The sequence below is a fragment of the Anopheles stephensi genome, chromosome 3 (genome assembly GCF_013141755.1).
Source record: "Anopheles stephensi strain Indian chromosome 3, UCI_ANSTEP_V1.0, whole genome shotgun sequence".
Lineage (NCBI taxonomy): Eukaryota > Metazoa > Arthropoda > Insecta > Diptera > Culicidae > Anopheles > Anopheles stephensi.
Window position 1 is genome coordinate 68,663,918 of NC_050203.1, and position 17,712 is coordinate 68,681,629.

The window sequence follows — 17,712 nt, forward strand, 5'->3', positions numbered from 1 at the left end:
TGCGGATGCCTCGTCCAATTCCAAGAACTCGATTAATATTTCATTCGACGCGTTGATTAGTTTCTCTGCGGAAAAGTGTGCCACAACAACAGTCTCAGTGGGGAGGACAACACCAAAGACGAGAAAATCAGCATTCCCACGGGGCATTTCAATAAACGTGCCTACAGGGTACGTGTGGGCCTGGGCCCCATCCTTCGCAGCACCCGGCAACGGAATCACCATTCAAAGGAAAATGGGCGAAGGGTGGTGTTTTTTTTTTTTTTTTGCTCGCCCATCGGTGAATAAATCAGGAGGCAGGCTTTTGATGGAGCAGAGTGAGAGCAACGAAAAAAAAAGAACCCTGGCCAAGTAGCTAAATCTCGGCCACAAGAAGGATGCACTCCGTGCTGTGTTTGTGTGCAATGTTGGGATGGCGGAAGAGGGGGTGGGAAAATGGGGATGTTTCAAGTTTTCGTGCGCAGATGATGGAATGCTGGAAAGGCAAGCTTTTTCAACAGAATTCTCCAAGCGATAGAACCCACCCAGAGTGAGTCTTAATCCTTAGTGGTTGATAAGAAACCGTCACACACGGGTAGACGTGATGCAAGAAGCGGTTACCTTCAAACTACTAATACATCATCATGAACCTCTCCGACACTGGCGGTGGTTGTCGACTGCGTTGACCGAGACTTTTCTTCAATGCCGTTCCCTGTTGGAGTTGGCCAACAAAAGACTCCCGACGGGATTGGGAATGATGAATAAACAAGCCGGTGTTTGAATTCGTTGAGCGATAGACTGACCTCTTCCCGCAGGTGAAGGCGACTTTAGAATTCTCGGGCCGTCTGCGGTCATCGGGGCTTCTGTGGCCGCCGTTGGGTTTCCTTTCCATTTTAATGCTCGGGCAAGTCACAAAAAGCAGCTAAACCCACACAGAACCATAGGGCAGCGAGAAGCTATAGAGAGAATCTCACAATCACTCACTCGCTACATCGAGGTCGTCTGGACACTCCCGTCCCTCCCGGGGTTGCCCGGGCAAAAAGGATTATTTATTTAAAAGGAAAATAATATCCCCAACCTTGCCTTGGAGCTCTAGGGAAACGTCACGAAACGGTTATGAATTTTAAACTATCACCTATGCTCCCAGCCACACCTAGGACCTGGAAGCTGTCAACTTGGATTTCGCACACTTTTTCCCCCTTTTCACACCACAGTTGTGGCAATTTTGTAGTTTGCTTTTGCCACTCAACTAACAAAAAAGAAACTTCGCCTCTCCGCACTAAAACGCTTCGCATTAATGAAGATAAAGTTTTCCGCGAGGTAAATATAATCATGACGAGACAAAAAAAAACCCCAGTCTTTGTACCGGTGTAGCGCCGTGGTCCCGGCAACAAAGAACCACCATCCCACGTCCATTTGGCGCTCACCCCAAAACAATGGGAAAATAAGATCAAATAAACCCAACCAGACGAGACTGACGATTCGGTCGGGTGCGTTCTCTAGCTTCCAACCGTTACGTACGTCATAGGCGGGTTCCTACAGCTAGGCTTGTACTGTTTACTCGCCCCCTCCCCCCCACCCAACCCCCCCCCCCCTCTCATGCTGCCTGATGCCTTCTATTTCTCTTTTGTTTTCCCACCTCCCACAGGAAGCCATCGAAGACTCTCTGCAAACAATTCACGATATCGCGACGGAAAACCTGGGCGCCCTCTGCCTGACGAAGCTTTACCGACCGCTAAAGATAACGCTCAACCCGGAACGGTACACCGGCGCCCGGCAGAAGGCCGACCTGGCCGCGGTCGTACTGCAGGACGTGGGTGTGTCCCGGCACAACGGTAAGATTAATAATTAACATCGCCATCTTCATCCGGCCCTATGGGACGCGATAGAAAACTTCCACGCGTTCGCGCAATATGTATAACGCAACGGGGTCGGGGTCGTCCCGTATTGACGTAACCGTAGCTGAGAGGATCCTTGTGCCTGCTCGAAGCTGTAGATGCTGGTTCGCGTAAACTTCGCGCGCGCGCGTGTAGCTAATGAGCCTGAAGCACACCGTACACCCTTCACTCCAATCACTAATCACACTCGAGAAATCAATCAAACATCTGAAGGGTTCAGTGATTGACTGGATGGGGCAGAATCCAGTTGGGCCACACTGTGCTGGATACTAATGTTGTTGTTTGCTGGATAATGATGAGTTCAATCAGCGTTGAAAATTGTGCTGTATTGTGTTGCTTTTCGGCGAGCACAAAGAACTTGTTGCTTGCCGCTGTCTTCAATGGGAAGGTCTTCTCTAATACGCATTACTGCCACCCTTCACTATCGCTCTTCCGCATCTGTTCCGGTAGTTTAACACGCACAATTCAAATCCCGTCCTAATCGGTGTATGATTGCACTAAGCAGGATAATTGGTGCATAAATGGTAAAGCAGCATTACCCGTGATGCTGTGATGTGATTGATAGACATCTTGGGCATTGGGGTGCTCCAGGGCGAGTGTTTGTATCGTATGAAAAGCTTCGGCGATTAAGACTGGCGATCGTGATTGGATGCTTCGGTTGATTGAGTTCCAATAAGACACCCACTACCACTCGACTCCCACCGCAGGTTTGCTTGATGCATTGGCCAAGGGTTTGCTGTCCGACGCACACGTCACCAGTGCACGCATCCTTTCGATCAACGTTACCGACGGTTTGCTCACGAATTCCGTCTGGTGGAACAAGGAACCGGGTGGTATGGGTGCACCGTTGCGGATAGAGGCCGAGGGGATTGCGATCGGTACCAAACCCGATCCCAGCTATCCATGGCAAGTAGCATCGTTTCTGGACGACGTCGAGTAATGCGTCAGTAACGAAAGTTGGCTTTTTTTCCCTCGAGTAGGTTTGAAGATGAAACGTCGTCGCCCGGTTTGCGGTCACCAAAGTTTACGCCAACACCGCCAGACATTTCGTACAAAGGCTGGTGGACCTACCCATACTATTCGTGCGGCCAGAAGAAGTGGATCCTTTCGTACAGCGTCGCAATCCCACCGATGGGTCGGCATGGGTAATTATTTCGCCGGCTGTGTTTTCTGTTTTCCTGCTCTCTTCAACTAGACTAATCTAGCGATTCTTTCCACCGTAGCATACGCGGATTTCTTAGCATCGACATCGACATCAGTGATCTGCAGGTGAACCAGTGCAACAATCCGAACCGCTTCGAAATCCTTAGCTACAACCAACACCTCCGACAATACTACCCGTTCGTGCGGAACCTCAAGCTGGGCGAGGATGAGCAGCTGCGCCAGATCGAAGCATTTCATGGGTCGCACAAGTGTCACGTACACAGCATGCGGTGTGAGTACCGTCCGGTCGTCACCAGTGTTATCAGCTCGGCGTCGCTAACGCTCGGTCCGAACGGCACAACCGGCGTACCGGCCATGATGCAAAGCTTGGTAAACGGGACGTCCGGTGGACCGGGCATGGTGCTGGCAGCGGGCAGTGCACTTCAAACCGTGGTCAACGGTTGGACGCGTGGAGCCTATCAGTGTCGATGCAAGGATGGGTTTTATTCGTTCCGCCATCCGGATGGGTTCAACGGGAGCATCATGGAGGTGGCGTACCAGGAGTACCGAGATAATATTAGCTCCTACTACAAGGAGGTGTTTGTCTGTGTGCGATGTGCGCCCGGGTGTGCTACCTGCACCGGACCGGAACCATGCCTAGCGAGCTACAATTGGGCTTTCAGGTGAGCCGGCAGAGATCTCTTAAAATAGTTACATGCTTTAAAATTTCAAATCATGTCTATAATACCTGTTCAAAGATATCGTTACTCGGATTTAAAGTACCTTTAACTTGACAGCACACACACACACAAGTCCCACCAGGTTTAATGTGGTTCCTCTCCCTTTACCGCAGAACGACACTGCTCACCTTCTCCGTCATGTGCGCCGGGTTTACCGTCGTGCTCGCACTGTACATGTATCAGCACCGGAAGGTGAAAGTGTTCAAGGTGGCCAGCCCAATCTTTCTCACCATCACGCTGCTCGGTTGTGCCTTCATGTACCTGGAGATGGCGGCCATCTTTCCCATCCTCGACACCTACTCGTGCATCGCCACCAAATGGACGCGCCACATGGGCTTCTGCGTGACGTACACCGCGCTGCTGATGAAGACCTGGCGCGTGTCGCTTACCTACCGCGTCAAGTCCGCACACAAGGTAAAGCTGACCGACAAGCAGCTGCTCCAGTGGATGGTCCCGATACTGCTGGTCATGTTTATCTACCTTGGCACCTGGACACTCTCAGCGCCACCGACGGCAGAGAAGGTAAGACCGCACGATTGAAATTTAACTCCATCCCAACCCGGGCTGATTATGTGCGTGCTGAACCTATGCTATGGCCGTGTGCTAGGCGGGTGGACATACCCAATTATTAGACGGGAGAGTGAGCAACCCAAGGGTCTAATAGAATTTTGCATCGTTCCTAATTTACGCCCCCGTCACAGGACAAGCGTGTTCCGGTAAGGTTATTATTATTCTACCTTTGCGCCGGGGTAGAACCACTGATTGCGGGTCGAATCGGTAGCGATTCGTTGGCACTGACCGTTTGCCGACCGACTGCTTCCAACAGTGAATTGCCCTACACATCGGGACGAGCGATACATTTTTAATAATAATCCGCTTAATTACTCCTCCGGGCAGCCATAAAATCATTATCACCAAACTTGTTCCGGTGCTGCCTGTTTTCGCACGGTACCGAGCCAAAACCGTGCTCGGCTCAGGGAGACGACGGGCTGTGCTCGGTGGTGAGTTTTTGTTTTTCGCTCATTAAACCGAACGAGGGCCTTTCCACAGGCTCGTTTTATTTGTTATGCACAGCTATAAACGTTGTTAGGGATTCCAACGTTGCTTGTCGGTGCTGGCAATGTGGCAACTTTTACCGGGGCTTTGATTGGATCACGTAACCGGGAAGCAAATCTAGATAAACTATTAGCGAAAATGATGACGCTGAGGCATTTATCGTCGGAGAGAAATATGATCCCATAACGTGCAGCAATACATAAATAATTCGTTGTGCAAACACACATCGGATGGGTAAGGTTTGGTTTCGTTGAAAATGGATAAAGCTCCTACATGTGGCTGGTGCCTATAATTTTTCTTATCATACCTAAACACGCACAACAAGTTTGGATGATTTGTATTACTATTTTTATTGAGCAATAAATTGAAATGAAAAACAGGGACGCTTCAAATAAGTTAATATCTTCTGGTTAATGCTAAAAAAGCAGGCAGCAATATTAAGGTAACAATTGAATAAATCGCTTTACTTTATAAACAAATCTCGATTTTTCAAAAATATTTTACCAGAATAAAAGAGGGTTGTAATTATATGGAACACTTTTTAACAAATCATGTTTGTGGTACCTCATGGACTCATGGAGACCGGGGTTCTAATCTCATTCTAACCGTTCCCCCGTTGTGAGGATCGACTAGTCAACTACGTTGTATCATTAAGTCTAGTAAGCCGCCATATCTTGGCATGACCTTAAAAGGCCATTAGACAAAGAACAGAGAGAGATAGTTATAGAAATTGACCCAATAAAAGCTAATTCACCTCATTTGACTATTTACTTTGCAATTCACTTTTGCAGATCGAGGACCAGTATGGGTTAATATTCAAGCAGTGCTCGTACAACTGGTGGGACCACAGTTTGGCCATCGGCGAGGTACTGTTTCTGGCCTGGGGAATACGCGTCTGCTACAACGTACGGAATGCCGAATCACTGTACAACGAGGCCAAGCTCATCTCGTACGCCATCTACAACATAGCGCTGGTCAACACGACCATGGTAGCATTTCAGTGAGTATCGATCACTCTACTTCCATCATCGCCCCGAGCAGCAAGGGGTTGTACGAATTTTAATGCCATTTTAACTGCCCCTTTAAGAAGCGAATTTTTAAGGACTTGGAAATGGCCTTCAGCTCTTGCCCGGGTGGGCAAACTCTTAAGTCCTCAACGTCCCCATTAGAGGACGATTTTGGCTGAAAAATTAATCCTTCGCTTCGTGCGCCGTGCGCTTCTCTCTGTGTGCTCTTCCAGCTTATTCATTTTCCCCCAGGCGGGGCCGGATATTAAATACCTGCTCGGGTTCATACGGACGCAGCTTTCCACCTCGGTCACGATAGCGCTCGTGTTCGGTCCGAAAGTTTTGCGTATACTGCGCGGCCAGGGCGACCAGTGGGATCAGCGGGCACGGAAACGCGGCATCACCGCATCCTTTTCGCTCAACGGCATCGGGCTGGTGCCGGAAGAAACTGCCGACCTATATCAGGAGAACGAAGAGCTAAAGGTGAGTCCTGGAAGGGAAATGTGATCGTTTGACCGCAGCCCGGCTGTGCCTGCGTCCACGGTGGCAGCTGATTTTTCAATTTTACCTTCATGGCATTTGCATTCGACACTTCACTTAACCGGTTTCTGCATGCATGCTGTTTTTTCGCTCTCTCTCTCTCTATCTCTCTCTCTCCCTGTCTCTTTCACTTCTACATATTTCATAAAAACCCATCGGAAAACTCGTTTCCATTCAATGGAACCATCGCTATCCGTGATTGCGCGGCCTCGCCGTGCTGTGTGTGTATGGTTTGATTTTTTATTTCATTTTTGTTTCCTCCAAAGGAAGAAATTCAGAAACTCGCTGCTCAAATTGAATTCATGAAAATTGTTCACATGGAAATGAACAATCGCCATCTGAAGCCGAAACCGGGCGGCTACTTCACCATGAAAAGCCCGCTCGGTAAATCGTTCGGTGGGGCGGGCGGCGGAACGGGCGGAGGCAGTGGCAGTGGTTCGCACCGGCACAAACACACCAAGGACGACTCGGTGAAGGAGCACAGTGGCGTCACGGAGGATGGACACAGCGGTACGAACAGTTGCTACTCGGGCACGGCTAACTCCATCGGGTGAGTTTTAGGTATCAAATCACTCTCTCGCTCTCTTTCGCTTTCTCCTATTGTGTCCGTTGGATCCAGTGTAGGTGGGGGATAAAAGATCACTCATTTGAAACCCAAAACAAAATCCAGACTAGCAACTTGAATTCGACAACACACAAACTTTATAACACTTTTTGTTTTGCTTTACTGCTGCTGCGGCTCTCGGTGGTTTGTGGTGAGAGAAATTTTATGATACGATCAAAAATTTTGTTTGTGTACGATTGCACGGTGGTGATTGTGGGAGGGAACATGATTTGGGAAAGCCAGATGGAAAATTACGCAACTAGATTGAATGAGAGCCTATAATAATTTATAGCTAAAAGTTGGAACGTTGCAAAAAGTTTAAATAATCGGGCGGAATAATCGATTGTGATGATGATTCTACATTCTTTATACTCCCGTTAAATGCACTCATTTTCCCAGTTTTAAAAATTATCTCTGATGTGAGAAACTGGACTTTTTTTTTCAAGTGTATCATGATTTTAACTATATGAAAGCTCAAAATATAATAATACTTTAAATTGAATAAAAATAAAACATTTAATGTTGCCGCCACGTAAGTAGCTCACAATACAAAGCACCAGGCGTCTCCATACGCCTTTTCCAATAGAAACACGAACTTATGTGTTGAGCCTGATAGGAGAATTCTTTGTAAGCCGTATTATTATACAATTTTTAGTTTAAATTGTTCATAATTGATATTGCATGCAGCCTGTTCAAATTAGATAAAATTCTAAAATCTTAAGTTTCTGTTCAACACGTACGCAGCCAAATGCACATTGTAAAACACCAGGCGTCTCCATATAACTTTTACTTTCGAAATATAGAATGATATGTTTCGCATATTTATTTTTGGGCATCATTGAGGCCTTCTTTGTATATAAAAGCTATTCCATGTATTATCTGTAATAAGATTACCACCAACTATTTTCTTGTGTTCTGATGCGAGTACTAAACGTACGCAGCCAATGCACGTTGTAAAACACCAGGCGTCTCCATGGATTTCTTTTAAACTAGAAAAACTTATCAAACTGTTTAACAAAACATGTTCTTCTACACATTTTTTGGAAAGTTCAATTACAGCTGTAGCAATGCGCCCAGGGCATTCCTCATGAATAAAAAAAAAATTGTTGTAATCACTGTAAGCGTAACATTCAAGCCCTTTTTTCTTGTTTAACTTCCTATACATCAAATAAAACGCATTCTTGAACAGGCGTATGATTGCAGTTGCGATGCAATTTGATGAGAAAGGTTTTCAGCTGCAGTACCTGACCGGCTGGCAAGACGCTCGCTTTGAAGTTGCGGTACACCGTTACACTCGTTACCATCTCTAACGATCTCTGCACGCTCGGAATGGTTGTTCGTTGCTTTATTTGCTTAATTTTGTTCGTCCATTTTCTTCGCCCCGTTCGTTGCAGCTTTGCATCGCAACCACCGACCACCACGGCAAACAACAGTAGCGGAATAACCGAGAAGGTATGACAAGGCAACCGAGATGGACAACACAACACGGCGGCGACGGGAGACACCGACACAAGCCCACACCATTCCTCATCCAACTCTGCCACGTACACGGCGACGGACAGTACGAACCATCCCAGCGTTAGCTACAACATCAACTACAGCGTCAACCAACCGAACCGGGCAAAGTCCAGCACCACCGTCGTCATCAGCAGTAGCAGCAGCACAAAAAAAGCCGACCCGGGTCCCGGTATCAATCGCAACAACAACAATAACAACATCATCAACAACAATGGCAGTAGTTGCAGTGGCAGCAACGTAAATATCCTTCCCAGCGCTTCCGTCAGCCAGCCAGCCGGTGGTCCCGGCGGTGATGGCGATCCTGTTCGCATGATTGCTGCTGCTGCTGCTGCCGGTGCCACTAGCAACGATCACGATAACTGCAATAATAATCAAAGCAAACCATCGACGCGGGAAATGACCTCGATCGTAGTCGGGCGGGAAGCTCCGGAGGAGCATAATCGACTGAACAACAACCACATCGTGCCACGGATCGGGGATGGTGTAGGGCCCTCGCCCGTATCATCCTCGCTACCGTCGCCGACCGTTTCGACCAGAAGCACACCCCGGACGGATGATGCCTCTATCGAGCCCGATTGCACGACGACTGTCGATACGACCGATACGAGCACACACTCGACCAGCGACACCGTCGATCAACGCTTACCCGTGTACGTATGAGAGAGAGAGAGTGCGAGCGAGAGGATCGGTGCTGCTGACACGAGATAACTGTTGTCCTTTGGTATTGTAACCCCTTGTGTCGCGGACAGGCTGAGTGATGCGAGCGGCCAAACCCTCCCGGGAAAGCAGAACATAAATCCTTCAGCGGCACGACAACGGCAGCAGCAAGAGTGCGCATTAAATATGGCCGCAGAATGAAGGACATTCTGCACAACCTTCCCTGCCCGAAAGGACCCGGCAAGCGAAGGCACCAAACGAACCAACCATCTCCAAGCACGTGATAATGAAGAGAAACAAGTGACACGATGTCGAGCGAATTACTTTACCCACCATAGTGAGCCAATGGTCGGTAAAATCGTCCGCATTTACCCACTTTTTTCTCGACCCGCCTCACTTGCAACCGTTGGCTGACGACGATATATGTGTGTGTGTGCGTGCGTGTGCGATTCTGTGAGTTTTTTGCGTGTTTGTAATTACTGCCACCGGCCGTCTGTTATGCTTGTTAGCTTGTCCTGACTGACGACCCCCGGTCACACAATTTCTCTGTACCGATGTGCTTGGTCATGTTTTACGCTTAAATTTGACCCAAGCAAACAGTAGCAGCAAGCAACAACGGAATAAAGGGCAGCAGCAACACTCGTCTATCCGTAAGGCATGTTGTTGTTGCTGTAGTAGCTACCAGCTGCCGGATGAACTGTTGGGCTGCTTCTTCACCGCGCGGTACAGTTGTTTATTTTGTTCACCGTAGTTTACGGCTGTAAATAGAGACGAGGGTGAAAAAATCCGACAAAACCCACGGCCGAGGATGATTTATGCTGCTTGGAACGAAACGAAATGGTGAAGGATATCTGGCTGATGGGACGATTTGTCTGAAGAATAGCACCCTGAAAGTGGTAGCAGTGCAAGCAGAACGACAGGCCAACCATACGGGACCTCGTGAAGGTAAGTAGTAATTGCTATAAAAGGGTCTTAATAATGTAATCATGCGATATGTAGCTTAATGAAGGTAAATTTAGTGAGATTTTAAATGAAATGGTGAAACAAGATAGCATTACATTCATTTTCACACTGGTATGGTCATATAAACTAGCAGAGAGTATCCTGAACGCAGTGATTGCATACTTTCAGGCGTTGGGACTATACAGTGTGGCGGAATATTTTAAGCAAATGAGACTGATTTTGAGTCGTTGATTTTTTAAATGTTTTTCTATATTTACACTTCAAGTTGTTAGAAAATGTGTGGCTATCTGAATACTGTCTTTAAAACTCTTTCAAAAGAACTTTTCATGTGTGCAAAAATCCTGGTGGCTGCAGTTCGCTTCGTTAACCCCATAGTTATTGCCTTAGAGGTTATTTGGATAATCGGTTATTATTTTATGCATTTGACAAATTTTCGAAGCTTTTAACTAACTTTCAACTAGTTGAATTATTTTTTTCAAAAAATATTTAGCTTTTACTTTGTTGAACGCTTTACGGATGTGTTCCTACTTTAAAGTTTTGTACTGGGATTTTTTATATGCACTTTTCCCACAAATGTCTTTAACTCTAATCGAAAGGTCCGAAAGTTATACACAAGAAAAGAAAAATAACCCCGAAGCGCGTCAAATACAATGTTGCACAACTGTGCAGGTCCCCGTAGTCAAACACGCGCCAATGGATGAACAATTTAAATAATTGCCCTCAGCACGCCTCGGCACGCTGCTTTCTAGCTCAACCGTAGCAAAAGGGGAAAGGTTGAACAAACACCCGTTACAAGGGTAGCGCGCGCACACACACACACATAAAAAAGACCTCTCTGTGTCAACGAGGGCCAACAGAGGCCAAAGTAAGTGACGAAACCTCGAAACGAACAGGAAAGCTTGACCAAGACAAAACCCGGGACAAGAGTCCGTCGAGAGATTAAAGGATTTTGCTGCACACCAGTTTGTGCTCCATATCTGTCGGCGTGTGCGTGTTTTCCGTTCCGTTCACGGTGCTGTGAGGCTGATGGGAAATTACAGACACGTTACGGTTGAATTTATTTGTCCTCGGTTCACTAACGCTCACTGGACGCACACCGTGTACCGTGTACAAGCACAGACGTAATGCAAACCCAGGGATGATGGCTACGGTGCACGGTACTCCTGTTGTGAAACCACTTGTCAGATGCACAAATAGATTAGTGCAGTCGGGCTGGAGAGCAAAGGCAGCTGTGGACGAATGTGGAGTGGGGGTGAGGGCCGTGTTCAAGGGGCCAGGTCTATTTTTGTAAGGAAATAAAAAGATCAACCCCGTGTGTTATGTTTCGAGTGCAGAGAAACAAAATGCAAGCGTTAGATAATGAAGCTTTAAATTACTGTCCTTGCGTTGATTATCTGAGCACGAGAATTTTTAATCAGATTGTTGGTTGTTAGGCCATCCTTGCGGTAGACGTTAGGGAATTCTTCACACACTTTAAAATTACATAAAAGTCTTCATTTTGTGGTCTTTTAATTTTTTTCAAAAACTTATTTTTTTAACCAAATAATTGAATTTTCTCACTCTTTAGTTAGTTATAGAGCGTTACAACCGCTTCGAGATCTTGGCAGATATTATCAAAACCACTAAGGGTCGTCTTATATCATCCGTCTCAATTTGAGCCTCCCTGCCCATGTTTGGGACGGCCCAAACAAAATTTTACGTCCGGTAAATACTGAGTCGTCCGGTATTATTCTCATGACATGGTCCACCGGCGTCTGGCGAGTCTAATTCGCAGCAAAATAGTGCAGGATCACCGAACAGTTCGTAGCAATTCTTTCATGTTTGACACTCAGTCTGTAAACTCTATAACTTGATTCAAATTTGTTTTAAATTTCGGGATTAAATTCCTTCCGTTCAATTATTATCTTTTACTAATCAAAAACTCCACTCAATATCACATAACTCTCAGCTCTAAAGATATGCCATCTAATCTAAATTGTGTTCACCCAAACCGACCAAAACAAACACAGCACTTCACAACGACTCACCGCTCGGGGAGGTTTTGTGTGTTGCCTGTGCGCCCCTGGAGATATGCAATTTAATTTACTTCCACAGTCAGTCAACGAGCGCCAACGGAACTTTTCACAAGATTCCTCACTAAAAAGTGTCAAAACTGTCTCCCACAGCTCCCGGTATAGAGAGAGAGAGAGAGTGAAAAGTTAGCTTGAAAACAATAATTGCGCCGTAAATCCAAGACTAGCAATCCCGGTGAGTTTGAGTTTGAGTTTTGTTTGCTCGAATTAAATAATTAATTTGAGACAAAATAATATAGAAATACCTAAAGGATGATGTTAGTAGTCCACAACAACCACTAGCTCAATTACGATAACAGTCAATGATTTAATCAAAACCACCCTTCAAATCATCGCCAAATCGTTGTCGGGTTTCTTTTATTTCAATCAATCAACTCGCACAAAATCGTCAACCTAAATGGCCACTGGCTGGCTGCCCGGTTGACTGACTGGTGGCTCATAAAACTGCTGATGTTTTTTGCTGCTGCTGCTGCACCATCGTTTCACGATAAACTTATATGAGCGTTCGCAATAAAACGAGTCCCGCCCGCTTTTTTCTTTCTGTGACCATCGAATGCGATCAATTCATGTGTGATTGATTTCACGAAACACACATTAGACGCGTGCTGCTGACGAAAGCAGCATTCGGTTATTTAGTGTCATTGATTTCGTTGCTTCACTGCACTACCATCCCAAAAACAAAAATAGAATATGGCTTTGAAAACTAAAATTTCATTTGTTGAGTAACAGCGCACAACTGCTAACTCCATGCCATTAGCCAGTTTCGACAGCTTAACAAACCAAAACGTTACACAGCAACCTTCCCCGGGCAGCTGCAATCAAAACGCAATTTAAATAATTACAATTTCCATGTAACCCACACCGCACGAACCCATCCACAGCCCACGATGGTTGCGCCAAGAGAGGGTTAGCCCTCTCCCACGGGACGCCCTGCTCCCTCATTCGCTCGGTCAAAAAAAGTAAGGGACAAGACCCAACTTCCGGCTGGTTCCGGGTGGTGGTGGTTCTGTTTTTGAAAATTGTTACTTCATCGCTTCAGAATTATTGTCACCCCCGGGTTGGTTGGGATGGCGTTGCCAAGTTGGTCGTTTGTTTGACGCACAAAATGCTCTTTTCTCACCGCTGAGAACCAACACACACACACACACACACCAACACCTTCTCCGATCCCTTGTCCTCACTGATTAGTTGCAAACTAGTTATGTTGCTCGTCCTCGCGCGCGTGTGTGTGTTGCCTGTTTTTTCTCCCACCCAGTTTCCAGTTAGTTTAAACATAGTAGAAACTCGTGCCTGCCATGTTTTACATGCTGCTTTTCTTCGTCCCTTTTTGTCCTGCAGAGCTGCAGCTGGGAAATGCTAACAAGTGTTACGGAATTATGGTCGAGAGGTTCGTCACCAGGGCACGCTCAACAAAGCGCTTCCACACAAACCCACACGCACCGACACACGGGAAGCAAACTACTCCCGCCGCCCTTTTTGCGCTCCTGTGCACCGAAGGCGAAGGACCGTAAATGAATCCAAAGTGAACAATCAACTGGTGGAGCGGTGGCGAACGAAACAACTAGCTACAACGTCCTTGCTTTCCTCGACTGTGACATCCTTTCGGATGCGGAAATCGGTCACGGGTGGCAGAGGGGGGAGGGTGTGGTGGTAGTTCCCGAAGCAGAACCAGCCATGGGACACAGCTGCACCAGCGATGGAGACGGCGGGAAAAACGAGCAAAACTTTCCCATCAACGTGAGTATCATCATCAATCAAACTAATTAAAATTTAAATTACCAACAAGAAGCCAGCACACGGGCCCAGCTGTCCGGCATCCGGGTGTCGGCATCACATTTCGCAACAAGCCGGACGCCATCGTGCTACAAATCTAGAATCGAACCACTGATTCAACCCCCATAGCCACCATTTGACCTTTTACAATACATACATTCACTCCGGCCGGCCTTACACTGGTGCTGTCTGTGCGCACCTCAGATTGTGTGACACCGGTCGGATCGGAGGATAAGCGCAGTGACAGCATGTCGAGTAGAAATTCATAACTCGTCTCTTGACTCCTGTGTCTGACTGCCGGATCTCTCCCGGTTATCGAAATAACCATCGAGTCAAATCCGATGATGTACCGCCGCATAACGTGATATATCGAGCTGAATTTGTTGGGAACGTTGGGTGCAACAACAAAAAAACCGCCCAGTAACATTAAGGCCACTAGAGCAGCTCACCGCACCGGAAAAGCTACTTACTGTGCAGCACGTACTTAATAACGTTGAAGCGGCAGCGGCTCTTAGCTTCCATGGGCTCAGAAAACCTTTACCATACCCTATCGATGCATCGATTTCATCAGCACAACCCTCCGTAAGGCTTCGGTCGAGGTTTTTGACCTTCACCGTGTCACTCGTTAAGCCGCGCACAGGAATGCTGTCCAATCACAGCCAGCTCTTCGATCTGGATTACTTTGCGGACAGGATTGGGGGATACGCTTGTCGTATGGTTGACATTCTGCTCTTAATAAAGCGAAAGGAGTGATTTCACTTGTGAAGTGAACCGTAGATTTTTGCCGCAGTTTTTTTTTTCTCTATTGATTTTTGAAACCACATGATGGTGGGTTTTTTTTTTTTTTTTTTTTGTTGGTTCGACACGCGCAACATGTGGTTTTGACAGTTCTTGGAATTTGAGCTCGAAAATGTCGCATACCTTGAGCCTGGGTGTATGGGAGATTTTTTTTTTGTCGTGAATAAAGGGAAGGTAAAGTAGAGGAAAATGTCGTGTTGTGGTACACACTCAATGCAAATTTATTCCAAAATTTTTAATTTCACTACGGAAACTATTTAAATAAAAATAACGAATATTAATAGGTATCGGTGGAGGCGCCTGGTGCTTTACTCCGGCGCCAATCTCTTTCACGCCTACAGTAGTTTCAAATACTATCACGAGTTTTTCCTCATGCTGAAAATTATCCAGCAATCTAGCTTCAAATAAATAAAACATAAGCCAATATTGGCTGCCTAAAGGCCAATTCCTCTTAAGGATTTATTCACTTAACTGCCGTGAAGGTCTAAGCTCTCACATAATTCTAGTATCAGAACTAAAAACGAAGTATTAAAAGAAAAGTGTAATAAGAGCTTAAACTTCAAGTTGGAAAACCTGAAAGCTCCCATGTATCGAAGAGCTCCTTATGGGTAAGTTTCTTTTTCCTACAATTCAACGTCAAGAGGTCTTGGCCTTCCAGTGTAAATTATAGCTGGATAGCTAGTTCTTGGTACGAAGACACAGATCCATACAGGAGAATCAGGGTGGTAAGTTATGGTGGGATTTAGCATTAATTCTGTTGTGTGAAACCATGTTCCACCACTTAATCCTTTATTTATTTGGATGGTGAAAATAGGATTAATTGTCTGGGCACATCCGGTACCATGGTGATGGCATACAATGACTCCCCTAGACCTGTCGAGCTCATTTTGATGGAGAGAACATCTGGTCATACAGTTCATCGTTTCTCTCTGTTGTTCATGTACAACAATACTACACAAGGAAGGTTAATATGGTGCTATGAAGCTATAGAATATATTAAACATCAACCACAACCGCATCATCATCTAAACTGTTTGCCAAGTTAATCGATTTCAGTACAGGTTAATCTTTGCGAGAAGAAATCTACCGCATTTTTAGATAGGGTCTAGAAATTTACACCAAAACAAATTGAGATTGAGAATGCTACCCCATAAAAATGCGTAATTTATGCATCATTATAGCCATGTCCACTTCATGTAGTAGACCCGTAAGATTCCATAACCATCCCTGACAGCCTCCATCGGAATTGATCCCAAAACCGCTCAAAAATCGTGGAGCCTTCCCGGAACATCACGGGTATGGACGGTTCAAAACGGCTTTAGTTTCATACACCTTTCCACCCGTGGGAGTGTATTTTCATTAAATGCCACTCATGCGTGTATCCGCAGCGCCCCAAAACTTGTTGTGCGCCTTCACTCGAGCTCTCGAATCAAAACCACTTCCATTCTGACCCCCGGGGTGATTTTTGTGGCAGCTCTTTACCTCCCCTTACGCTCCCCGGATACGCAAAATCCGGAAATCATTCCGACAGTATTTCAAGCGTGTACTTTGCTCTGTTTTTTTTTTTGTGGGTGTGTTCCCTGACGCTGACTTCATTTCGGGCCGCAGGGCCTGAACGCTGTCCAATTTGGTTCAAATTCCCTGCTAAAGCTGTAATCGGATTAAAAGGTTACTCAGTGAAGCACTCGGTTTCGATAGCGCTCCCGAGAATAACGGGTTGTTTGGGGCTGAGCCGCTCTTATAGCAACATTCAAGCTTCCAAGCAGCTCGGATTGGCATTAGGGGCGGCCTCGAGAACCAATTAGAAGGTTTTGCAGGCGATGGGCGATATCCCGTTTTTTTTTGGACCAATCCAGCTTACCAAACTCATTCAACCTAAGTTTAAACTTATTTATATGATTAGCCAAGGTGACGCTGGCGTTTAGGGATGGCCCTTATAATGCAGGGAAGGGGGGGGGGGGGGCGGTTTGATTGGTACAAGCAACCATTAAAGGAAAGTATTGTACAGCAATTCTGTTAATATTGCTTGGTAATGGAAAACATTTTAGAAGACATAGTCGAGGATATTCAAGCTAATGTTGCGGTCATCTTTTATTATTGGGAATTCATGTTTGAAAAACTTGTCTCTGAAACGCGTATTATTCTTGGAAAAATAATCCTGCTGATCACAACAAAATTCCTACTGGTAGCATTACAGAATTTTCCAACTAATTGCCATACACAGCACGCAGCCAGTGACGCACGCAGCCACATACCGGGAATTCGCACCATGTACCCACGTGTTGGTAAGCAGTTGTTGAGCTAGCATCCGTTCAAGCTTTCAGTCTAATGAGACTAACAGCAACAAGAAATCCACTGCCACGCTCAAAAAACATTCCATTTAATGTCATAATGTATTTTATGTACCGACAAATTATTACGGAGAAATGAAAAGATTTAAGACATTTCTGACTAAATTAGTGGAGAAACTGTGACTGTTTTGCTCCAGTTTGTTCGTACAACTTCTTGTTTAAGATCATCTTTTCAACTGCTGGATAAAGACAATCCGATTCGAGCTCATCGTTGTTGCAGTTGCATTTAAGAGAAGCAGAATTTAACAAGGATCAGCTAAGCTTGAACGTCTGATGGCTTTATGCAAACCGTCCATGTGATAATCACTCAAAATGAGCTAATGATGGCGCTTGTGACAAATATCTTTCCTGTGGAGGACACGCCGTTGTTCAACTAGACTATCCATAGATGTTAGCAATAAATAAACTATTTTTGTTGGGTAGATCTCTTTCGGAGGAATTATAATGATTTAGCAGCAAAGGCGGAGAGGTAGCAAGTAATGAACATTTTAAATGTGATGAAGCCTAGTCTCTCTCTTCTTGGCCTCTTAGGTCATGCCTGCCATATCTGGCTTACTAGACTTAATGATACCAAGTAGTTGGGAAGTCAACCCTGAATACGGGAAATCGGTCCGGA

The 17,712-nt window shown here is 45.9% G+C and overlaps 1 protein-coding gene across 6 annotated transcripts in view; it reads left to right on the plus strand.

The window, feature by feature from the left end:
- LOC118511266 (probable G-protein coupled receptor CG31760) overlaps positions 1 to 17,712 on the plus strand; it is a 61,949-nt gene that overhangs the window by 39,533 nt on the left and 4,704 nt on the right. For 3 of the 6 annotated variants that reach the window (XM_036054136.1, XM_036054139.1, XM_036054137.1), the window contains 10 exons: positions 1,625 to 1,811; positions 2,582 to 2,780; positions 2,855 to 3,019; positions 3,098 to 3,700; positions 3,871 to 4,279; positions 5,605 to 5,813; positions 6,054 to 6,303; positions 6,627 to 6,910; positions 8,359 to 10,084; positions 13,513 to 13,911. In XM_036054136.1, the coding sequence (XP_035910029.1) occupies positions 1,625 to 1,811; positions 2,582 to 2,780; positions 2,855 to 3,019; positions 3,098 to 3,700; positions 3,871 to 4,279; positions 5,605 to 5,813; positions 6,054 to 6,303; positions 6,627 to 6,910; positions 8,359 to 8,422 (2,370 nt within the window). In that variant the 3' untranslated portion in view covers positions 8,423 to 10,084; positions 13,513 to 13,911. Of the gene's footprint in view, positions 1 to 1,624; positions 1,812 to 2,581; positions 2,781 to 2,854; positions 3,020 to 3,097; positions 3,701 to 3,870; positions 4,280 to 5,604; positions 5,814 to 6,053; positions 6,304 to 6,626; positions 6,922 to 8,358; positions 10,085 to 13,512; positions 13,912 to 17,712 lie in introns of those variants that run through there. The other 3 variants (XM_036054138.1, XM_036054140.1, XM_036054142.1) reach the window with 3 other exon arrangements.